Source organism: Aegilops tauschii, chromosome 7 (genome assembly GCF_002575655.3).
Source record: "Aegilops tauschii subsp. strangulata cultivar AL8/78 chromosome 7, Aet v6.0, whole genome shotgun sequence".
Classification (NCBI taxonomy): Eukaryota; Viridiplantae; Streptophyta; class Magnoliopsida; order Poales; family Poaceae; genus Aegilops; species Aegilops tauschii.
In genome coordinates this window covers 141513923-141525289 of record NC_053041.3, presented here as the reverse complement: position 1 = coordinate 141525289, position 11367 = coordinate 141513923, and the positions used below count along the sequence as shown (strand labels likewise).

At 47.5% G+C, this 11367-nt stretch overlaps 1 protein-coding gene across 1 annotated transcript; it reads right to left on the bottom strand.

The window, feature by feature from the left end:
• Positions 1-2577: 2577 nt before the first annotated feature.
• On the bottom strand, positions 2578-3668 carry LOC109780125 (26.2 kDa heat shock protein, mitochondrial-like). The gene is made up of 2 exons (XM_020338706.4): positions 3370-3668; positions 2578-3258 (listed from the first exon to the last, which is right to left on the bottom strand). The coding sequence occupies exons 1-2, from the start codon at positions 3575-3577 to the stop codon at positions 2825-2827; spliced, it is 642 nt and encodes a 213-aa protein (XP_020194295.1). The 5' UTR covers positions 3578-3668; the 3' UTR covers positions 2578-2824.
• Between the last annotated feature and the right edge of the window lie 7699 nt (positions 3669-11367).

The window sequence follows — 11367 nt, the reverse complement described above, 5'->3', positions numbered from 1 at the left end:
AGTGCGCCAACGTACCGATAAACTCTAGGATAGCCGTATTGTTTAGGTCTTTACAACCGATGGGAATAGTGTCCCCCGAAGTTTCTATTAAAACACTACTCACTTTTTGTGAGGTTAAACGGCTTTGAACATGTTTGGCATGCATTCTTTGCAAGTGGGACCCACCTAGGAACATATATATAATCAATTCCCTTCTTCTTGATCTTCTTCCGCCTACCCGGCTAGCACACAAGCTCGTCGCCTCCACAATGTGCACGCTTTCTCTCTCCTACATAGGGGTTGTTTGGTTTACAGCTCGCAGCTGCCCGACCAAAAAATTGGTCGTTTACCACCCTTGGGTGGTGTTTGGATGAGATCCGAATAATTGGTAAGCCAGCCCGCACCAGCTTTCTGCTCCTTCTTTTGTGCCAAATCGTTGACAAAAACAAGGGCGGTCGATTCCTTCGCCAATTTTTTGGCTCGCCAACGGCGCCCGTGATTTGGAAGAAACCAAACAGCCCCTTAGGCACTTAGAAGTGTTATTCATACCACATATGCGATAGTGTCATTCATATGAATCCAGGAAACCCAAGAGCATCAAAATTCAAGTTCGTATGAAGAAACGACGACCATTTTACCGAAGGGTCTAGAGCGACCGACGATGCATGGTACGACCGCGCCCGGTCATACCCGACCCCGACAACTTCGTATTTTGGCTTTAGACATAACTTTTCTGATTTTGCTCCGATCTTGTCCTGGTTTTTTCCTACATGATCCTTGTTGAACAAGGGCCGTTTTGAGAGAAGATTTGGCTCTCCTAGAGCCCTTGGATGAAGGTGGACGACGTCACATCTATGGAGGAGAACTGAAGAAGCCCCTTATATATATACACACCCTTAACCCTAGACACCGGCATCAAACCCGCGTTCATCCAAGATCAAATCACAACACCTACAATGCTAGCTGCCCCAAAACCACCTCCATAGAATAAGAAGGGTGAATACAAGAAGAAAGAAGGGGAGCCTCCGCCATCACGCGCACCGGCCTTCGGGCCCGTGTCATCTCCACCGTGCCGCCTCCATCTTCACCGCCGCTGCCTTTGTCACCATGATCTCCACCGGCGCCGCCATGCCTTCTCCCTTCCCCGCCCCGATGTCGGCTTGTAACTTGACCATCTCCTCTATATTTTCCGCCTTTGTATTTGAGTAGTTGTACTTATTCTCGGGGATATGGATGAATGCCTTATGATAAGAATTAATTTCCTTTAATCGATCAATTATATTATGTTTATTTTCTAGTTAATATCCTTCATGAATGTTGAGAGACGGCCCTGCTCACATTTGTGCCATGATTGGCCATGAAGCATATTATTGTCGCTGTTTTAGGTTAGGATGTTGAGGTAACTTGAGGTGCGAGTGAAATCCTCTTTCCATTCGTGGATGCGGCGTAAAATGAAGGTAGACCAGTGAACACAGACCTCTGCCTTCTCTTGTTGATGGAGTCATGAGCTCTCCATATCTGGACTCATCGCCGAGGCAAGCCACCGTATGGTCATGCTCTATGGGGCTCGCTTCGTGTTGTCGTTGCACGTCCTCGTGGGCCGGATGAAAACTCATCAGGTTCTGCGGTTGTCGACACTTGTTTGGACTATAGAGTCGAGCTGCGACTATGAGACGAGTGGGCAAGCTGGAGTTAGAAGGGGGGGGGGGGGGGGGCATGCAGAGGCAACAAGCTCACCATGCTAGCCGAGAGGAGGACGGAAGGGGATCAAGTGGAAGGTGAACAATAATTATTCTCCTTTTCCTTCTTTTAGATGGGTCCCACTTGTGACATGTTCATAAGGCCCAATGCAGCGATTACCCAAGGGAAAAACCTTAGAATGTATCTCAGGCACACGACCAAAGCGTCGTGATTTAATAAAAGAAATGCAAAACTAAGCACCCGCGAAACCATTTTTGAGGTTTTTTTTAGGTAAAACTGAAAACCAATTAGTGGAACAGAAGTTTTCTTTGTGTGCATTGCGTAGTTGCCTTTTCATCCTGCATACCGATATTCTGTTCAATTTGTCACCAAGAAAATCACAAAGCATGGGATAAACAAGCAAATGCCCATCTCATATGGCTGTTCGCACGATAACGCTACAACTACATACTGGAACGGTTACTGTTCTTACAAGAAGTAAACAGAGGACAAACACAAAACATTCAGGGAACCACCAAATCAGTTCATCACATTAAACTTGAGAAAATCAAATAAGCAGGACATAAACAAACAAACGCCTATCTCATGTGACAACTACAAACTGGAACGCCTGTCTCATGTTACAAGAAGTTAAACTCAAGGATAACTGCCCGTTCACCAACTCCAAGAAGTCAAACTCTAGGAGATGAATCAGTTTTTCAGAGTAGGCATGAATGCCCAGCTTTTTCAGAAAGCTTAAAGCGATACAGATCAAGAACGACAAAAGAAAGACAGGCGAGACAGGCTTAAGACAATCAAAGTAGTTCATCAGGCCAAACTTGAGACAATCGACAAAGTTCATGACCAATTTCACCACGAAATTAGTCCAGCACACCACACTTAAGGAGATCAACAAGCTTTCATGACCAAATTCACCACCAAATTGAGGAAATCAACAAAATTTCATGACCAATTTCACAACCAAAGCAAGTTCATCATACGCCGAACTAGAGGAAACTAACAGAGTTCGCAGCCAACTTCGCCTACTCGATCCAACACAATCAACGAAGCAAAACAAGGAAGAAAGACACCAAACATGACCACATCAACAAGGCGTCTCTCACACTCTCGCGCCGGCCATCCTCCATAAGCGCTGCCACTAGGACTACTCGACCTTGACGTGGAAGACGTCCTTGCGCTCCTCCTCCTTGAGCTTGAGCAGGGTGACCCAGAGCACGCCATTCTTCATCTCGGCCTTGATCTTGTCCATCTTGTACGCGTCAGCAGCGGGCATCTCGATGCGGCGGTTGTACCTCGGCACCGCGGAGTCGTCGTCGTCGTCCCAGGGCTGCTTCTCGCCCTCGCCCTTGATCACCAGGATGTTCTTGTCCGCGCGCACCTCCACGTGCTCCTTGGTCAGCCCCGGCATCGGCACCTTGAGGTACACCGCGTCGTCGTCCTCCTTGGCCACCCAGCGTGCGAGCCGCGACGTCCCAGCCCCAGCAGTGGAGGAGAGGCCGCCGATCTGAGATGCGAGGTCCTCCATGAGAGACAGCAGACGGGCCATGCTGGTCGGCGCGCCGAGCGGGTCGAGCACGTCTGCAGAATCAACACCAAAAGCAGATCAGAAGGCTGATTTGACCCACGATGTTGAGACTTCAGAACGAACGCAAAGAAACGGCGCACCGCAGGTGGGAAAGGGAAGCGTACCCTGCGAGAAGAAGCTGGGGATGACGAGGTCGCGGCCGCTGTAGTCGTCGTCGTCGTAGCTGCTGACCTCCTTGACCTGGGTGTTGTACGGGCGGCGGGCGGCAGTGATGGCGGGGGAGCGGAGAGGGCAGAAGGCCACGGGAGCACCGGACTTGAGGAGGCTGGCCGGCCCGGCACCCTCGCCCTTGCAAACGACGGCGGAGGCCATGGTCTCTCTCTTTCTCTCTCTCCCTCTGCTGTGATGATTTTGGATTCTTGTGGCTGAGCGAGAGGGGGTGGGAAATGGAGGGAGGGGGGTTTTGTAAAGGAGGAGCGGGAAAGCTTTCTTTCTTGGGGGAGGGGATGAGAGAGGGTTTAGAAGGTTCAGGAGAGCACGGTTGGGGCCTCGAACGCTCTAGAATGACCCGGAGACAGCAGCTTCGTGATTCGTGCTGGTTTGATGCATGATCCGGGCGACATGGATGAAGGCAATTATTTCTGCTGTGCTGCGCACGGCCAGAGAAGTTGCTCTACGCTGGGTTACTAGTGATTTGCATTCTCTTGTCTGCTTAGCACTTGGCAAGAGAGCAATCAACAACAAAATAAATTCTGTATAATTCTTGTATTACTTAATCAGGTATTCTCTGGTCCAGGCCCAAGCCATACTGCTTTTCAGCCTTGAGACCCTCAAAATTTGAGAAGCAACTAGTTGACGAGCGCTTCTTCGGGAGCCTCACAACGATCAGCGCCACTTGGCCGCCCGTCACGTGTCGCGCTATGGGCGCTTCCTCCGGAATTTTTTTTCCGCACGCGTTTTCGGCTTTTTTTAGGTTTTTTATGTTTCAATTTTTCGCCGGTCTTCTTTAGCTAAAAAAATGTGTTTTATTTTTCTTTCTTTCACGAGAGTCATGGTTTTGCTTTCCCCAGGGTTACGGTCGTGCCTCTCGGAACGAAAAAAACAGCATCCGTGAGAGGCACGGTTGTGCTTTCGCGAGAGTCACTGCCATGCCTATCGAAAACGAAAAAAAAACGTGTTTTCTTTTTGAGTCACGGTTTTGCTTTCGCCAGGGTCACGGCCGTGCCTCTCTGAAACGAAAAAAACAAGTTTTCTGTTTTTTTTCCTTCCGCGAGAGGCACGGCAGTGACTCTCAGAAACGGAAAAAAATGGGTTCTCTGTTTTTTTTCTTTCACGAGAGGCACGGTTTTGCTTCCGCGAGAGGCACGGTTTTGATTTCGCGAGAGGCATGGGCGTGCCTTTTTCGGAAAGGGAAAAACCCGTGCTCCTGGTTCGGTTTTTCGTCCGCTTTTTTTCGTGAAAAAACTCGTCAAAACATATCAACATGGGATCCAGTTTTGAAAATCTCAACGCGAGGAATCCAACAGTGAAAATGGTTCAAGATTTGGATGCACGATTTAAGAGATAAAATATTTTGAATAAACGAATCTACGAAAAGGGGATACTCCCATGTTGCGACAGGTGGTGCACATGCAGCCGGCCACTTGTCGCAACCAGGAAAGGTAGGAATGATCTTTGCAATGAGTACTCCTCAATTAGTGATTTCGTAAAATTTGCCAGCGCGTGACTAGACGAATTGTGAATCAACACAATTTGTTTGAGAACGGAAAAAATGGCAAATGTACGCATTGTGAAAAATCAGGCAATCAACCAAACATGCTTTGACGTCAAGACATACATGGCTATATTTAATGGGTTGTTATTTAATACAATTTTCTTTAAAATATTTTGTGTGTGTTTAAACCGTAGAGTTTATAACCATGTTCCAACAACTTGATACCATTGGACATCACACATTTGATGGACTCCTACTCATAATGTAGTATTATTATTATTATTATTATCATCATCATCATCCTTATTATTATTGTTACTAGAAAGATTGGGGGTGTTTCGCTGCGCAGTTAGTGTTGTTTTTATTTCATAAATAAAATTATTTTGGTTTGGTGTGTGAGGAGAGGATGAAGTTTTTTGTTTGTAATGCAGTATTTTGATGCCATCTTTCTGAAGAATAGTTATGTGGTATTTGCAAATTAACCCACACCTATGCAGGAAAATTCTTGCAGTGGTGACCACATTTATTATATTGGTGTTATAGTGTATGCATATTGGTATTTATTTTTTTGTCAGGTGATGGGAGGGTGCAAGACTATGTATATTTTATAAGTTGGATTACACCTTTCCTCCCTTGTGCGTATGTTGCGGCATCGTCGGCCACGATTCTCCCCAGCACAAGAGATCTTGGACCTTGGTTCCTGAGTGGGAGCTCCATCACGCAGCGGTAGCCAAGATGGCTAGGGGTGCTCTGGCCTCACTGTCAGCCAAGCTCATGGGGAGGGATTGGAGCCTAGGCAGGATGCGCCAGTGTCGCTATCCTCCCCAGTTGCGCTTGAGATCCCTTACATGGAGACTTGGCAGGCTTCACTGGCAGGTCGGGCTGAGATATGCATCATTTGTCACTCACCGGTGATGGATGACATGGAGCATAGGCTTCGGCTCACGATGGTGGTTTATGTGGGTTCTGCAAGACTGCCCTCATACTCCAAGGTAACCGAGACGGGTTTTGTGTGGCTCAACATCCCTAGGAATCAGTTCTCAACTCATCGTTTCTATTTGAAGGATTTATTGATGGTGTTTGCCTCCCGGAGCTCCGCAATACGACCATTGGGGCAAACCTTGTTGAGCATGTGGGGTTCAAACTTTTCATCACATCATGGATGCGTAAAGCCCAATTCACGTCCAACCTCACGCGCGTTCAAGGCGATTTTTGTGCAGCTCAACATCCCTAGGCACCAGTTCTGAGTTCATCGTTTCCACCTCGAGCATTTCGTGATTGTGTTTGCCTCCCCGGTGCTCCACAATGCAGCCATTGGGGCAAACCCTATTTAGCATGCAGGGTTCAAACTTTTCATAAACCATAGTTGCGTCAACACCAAGCCATGTCCAAGCTCATGCGTGTTCATGTGGATATCAGGATTGAGGGTATTGCTTCCCATGGTTGGTCACGTGAGACGGATGAAGATATTTTGGGCTTGTCTTGTCTGATTGAAAGCTTGGCTCCAAAAACTGCCAACCGCAAAGATTTGTCCTTGTTCAAAACCAATGCATGGTGTGTGGATCCTAAGGTGGTACTTCTCGACAAGCTTCTATGGGTGCTCGAGCCACGAGAGGATGAGGGAAATCCGGCGGCTAGTCGCGCTATGTTTCGTCAACTACTGCAGTACTCTACCGTCATGCATGGGCGGTTGAGTGATTTTCTGCCCTGGACAACTGGAGTCGGCCTTCTAGCTTTGATGGAAGTGGCAGAGTGATCTTCTAGATGATTCTAGCGATTTCTACATTGATGGAGATCAAGTGGTGATACCTTGGACTCGTAGTGTTCGCGGCACTCTGGTGGTGACTGGAACTCCATGGGAGCTGGCAGCGGCACTGGTACTGGCCATTCCCGTCGACGGGCTTTGGTGGGTCATTTGGGGCCATCAGATTGGAGGATTCCATCGATGGACAGAAGTGTGCTGATATCCCGCAAGTGCACACAGTTTGGTTGTAGCTTTCTTGAAGTAAGAGTATCGATCCCATAGGAGAACATGAAGTGTTCTTTGCCTCGTGTAGGTGTTTATTGCAATGTGCCTGCAAGTTGACCGAGGTCCGGAAGCAAATACGAATGTTGAAATATTGTGAATTTTTTGGTTACTTGAAATGAAAGTTCAAGAATAAAATAAAAGAACATGAGACAAAATGAAAGTAGTTGAAATCAACAATAAGGTTAAGGCATTCTCCGGGAGCCTGGATTCACCACTAGTATGTATCGAACATAATTATGTGAATGCATAATTCTAGGTTCAGATTACTAAGCCACCTCGCATCGTTTCTATGAGCGGGCAGAGCCTGGTACAACTTACATGCATACATGTGTGGTGACGTTGGGGAGGGGATGCTGAATTGGGTTTAGAAGGTTCTGGAAAGATCGGTTGGGGCCTCAGTCTTCCAGAATGATCGGGGAGACCACTGCTTTATGATTCGTGCTACTTGATGTACGATTAGGGCGCCACATATGCTACTAATTTTTGAACTGCTCAGCTACGTCCGGTATGAATGATTTGCTTTTAAAAATTGGACTATTTTTGCAATGATTTCCTACTGGTTGTTGGACTTGATACCGTCGGCCATGTATTTTGGTAAACTTGCATGGAAGCAACAGACTGCTTTGTTATCTTTGGGCGCATATTGCATGGCTTAAAGATAGGCAGGTACTAGGCGCCGGTCGACTGACCCAACGCACAACCACCCGAGATGTTCGTGTGCAGCCGTTGTATTTCTCCCTCCATCCATGTCATCTTCTTCCCCCACAGTGCTCGCGACGCTCCTCATGGGCACAATACCGTCCCCCGCCTGCCGCCGTTGCCGCTTGGAGATCTATGTCTTCTTGAACATGACATAGCTTGATACAAAATAAATCACAATATATTGAAGTACTGTGAGTACAAAGTTTTTAATGTTTTTTTTTGAACAAACAAATGGCGCACCAGGCGCCCATACTATTGCATTAATCTGAGAAACAACTTACACGTAGAAGTACAAATCCCTGCATTTGAGTGTGCATTAATCTCTGAAGCAGGGGACAATGCCCTCTAGTATGAACAGGATTAGTGCAACTAAACCTATGGATAGGAGAAGCTACATGATCCTGTGTGATTGCTAACCTTGCAGCTTCATGCGCTATGCTGTTTTGATCTCTGTTAACATGGTAGACCTGAATGTTCTTGAACTCTGTCATTGCACAAAAGTCTGCTATATAGCTTCTTATCTGCCAATTCCCCGGTTCCTTCCTTGGCGATCTTGCTGCTGCAGCTTTTGCCACAGTGAGGTTGTCTGTTAGCACCGCAGCTTCCTGAATGTGCAGAGATTCCAAAAGATTTGCTGCCAACTTTAGACCCTGTGCTTCCGTTTGAACAGCTGAAATAGCTATCATCCCTGTGGCTGAAATTGATGCTTGAAGGTTTAAGTAACCTTGCTTGAGTTGAATGTAGACACCTATTCCTGCTTGTGCTCCTTCATTTCCGTTTTGGCTCTCCTGTAGATTCCATGCTGCATCTGTGAAGAATGTGTTTTGTGTAGAAAGCTTGGATGCATCAATTGTGTTTCCCTGCCTTAGTTCCTCCCCTTTGTCCTGCATAGGTATCTTATTCTTGCATAGATTAGTATGACCTGTTTCTAATTTAAAAGAGTTTGTAATTGCTTGTGCTGCAAAGGAGACCTGTACAGGGGAGCCTTCTTTCCTTTGGAAAAGCTTCTCATTTCTAACTTTCCATAGACACCACATGAATGTGAAAATATTGTTTAAACTTGCATGAGGATGGTCTGAACTGAGCAGATTTAAAATAATGGTGATGATTGAAGTGGAATTACTAATAAAGTTGTCCATTCTAATGTACCATGGTTTTGCAAACCAAGCTGCTCTAGCATAATGTTACAATACTCTTGCCAAGCAAGGCGGGGTGGCTAATATCTACACCTGATTCTACGAACACTTTCTCACGAAATACTACTAATGGAGGTGGTTAATACAGCGGAACTACGTGACAGTGGCGGGACTCCATTCCAAAGGGACACTTCCTAGCTGGCACACTCTATGTCCATGGTTATGAATTCTTCTGCATCTGGCATGATAAGCAAAGTGAGTATTTTGAATGTATTCGCAAGCTCACAAACAAACCAAAAGCCGGCAAGTAAGCAAGAACATGTCAACAACACGAAATAGGTTAAAGACATAAAAGAAAGCATAGCAGCTAGCTAGAAAATAATACTCCTAGCGTACTCATTTAACATTCCAAAGACTATCTCTCGGCATGATTCCCAATCATCCGTCTCAACTCTCAAGGCTACCTTGAAGTCTATCCAATCCTGCCAACTAAACATGAATACAACGCTTCCTTAGTTTAATTTGGTCATGGTCTTGATCATATAGTGTGCCTTCATACGAATTGTGTCCCATTACCATGAAATCCGCTATTCCAATAGATTTGAAACTCTAACAAGGTTGTACACCTTACCCACACCATGGACTGAAATTCTAACAAAACCTGCTTACAACATGGCACTCTTATCGTATCACCGACCTCCCGAAGTGTGACGCCTGGATAATTAAGCTACAGTAAACCTCTGTTAACGATGCCACGTCACCATGATTACTGTTATTAATCTGGTGTTAGTCCGAAACCGATTATAATTCAAAATTCAAAATCAAGCAAACAATAAAAGTTTTCAAATATTAAAACTAAAATGTTCAATAAATAGTAGATAAATCAGAGGCTGTGATAAAATTGTAAACAACATTATTGAAATTTGATAAGTGACTTAAACAACCTCAAACAGTGGATGAAAACATTATTTAATAACCTTTTATTAATACAAAAGAAATATGAAATGATATTTACCCCAAACTAGTTTTTGGTGGTAGGATATATTGTGCTGTGAATTGTGGGTAAGCTCTCATTTTTTACAAAACTCATTTGATGCCCAAACAATTAGCCAAAACAGAAAAGAAATAGAATAATAATAATAAAAGAAAAAAAGAAGAACAAAAAAAGGAAAAGAACCCCCCCCCCCGCTGGGCCTCAGCCCAGCTGGCCATCCAACCAGGCCGGCCCACCTAACCCCTCCATAACCCACCCCACTCCCCGAACCCTAACCTCTCCCGATCCACGCTCCCCCACCCGCTCCCCGCACGCCTCTCTCCCCTTTCCCCGCCTGGATCGGGGCAGAGGGCCCCGACCCCTTCGCCACGCCGCCGCCGCCCGGCGCCTCCGGCCACCCCCTCGCCGGCGCCACCTCGCCCCGACGTCGCCCCGCTGCCTCGTCCTCATCACTGCGCCGTCCTCGACCTCCTCCTCAACCGCGGCTCCTTCGAGCCTCGCCGGCGTTCCCCTGCAACGGGGGTGAGCCGCCGTCCGTCCTCCTCTTCCCCCCCTGCGTGCCTCGTCCATGCGCGGCCTCGCGCCTCGCGCCCGCGCGCTGACCCGTCGCTCACCGCGCCGTCCCCCTGCTCCGCTGCTGCGGCCTCACCGGCCGCGTGCCCCCCCCACCGTGCGACCACGCTCACCCCGCCTCGGCCGCGCCCGTGGCTGCGTCCAGCCGCGCCGTGGCCTCGCCGTCGTGTCCTTCCCCTGCCGTGGCTCGCATCTGCCCCGCTCGCCGCCCCTGCTTCACTCCCCGTCCGCCCTTACGCCGCGCCCGTCTCCAGCCGTCGCCGCCTCCTGCCACGACCCTCTAGTGCCGCCCCCCCTCCACTCAGCCACGCCAGCCCCGAGCGCGACGGCAGCATCCCGCTCGCCCGGCCTGGCCGCGCCTCCTACCTCCCACTCCCCGCCTAACCGTCTGCGCCGCCGTGACCTTGGGCCCGCCCACACGGGGGCCGCACGCGCTAGCCGCTGCCGGCAACCGCTGCCGGCTCCGGTCGCCGTGGCCCTGGGCCCCCCTCCGCGCCTGGAGCTGGCGCTCATCGCCGACGCCTTCTCTATGCAAGAGCGCACAGCCAGAGATGCATGGCCGTGTGCCACTGGCCAATGGGGCCCGTTCCCTGAAAAGGAAAAGAGACAAAAACAAAAGAGAAAGAAAAAGATTTGGTAAAAATAATAATAAAAAACTAAAAAATAATAAAAATAAATTTAATTAATTAATTAATTAACTAAATTAATTAAGTAATTAATCCTGTTTAAATTAATCTAATTAATTAGTTAATTTAATTAAGCAGTAATTAATTAGCTAAACCCGAATTAAACTAAGCAGTGTATGACATGCGGGACCCGCACGTCAGTTTGACCCGGTCAACGCCCTGTTGACTGCTGGCTTCATGCTGACGTCAGCATGCACTGTTCTGGATAATGTTGTATTAAATTAATTAAACAAATGCTAAAATTAATTTAAATCTTTTAAAATTCATATAAAATAAACCGTAGCTCGGATAAAAATACTTTGTACATGAAAGTTGCTCAGAACGACGA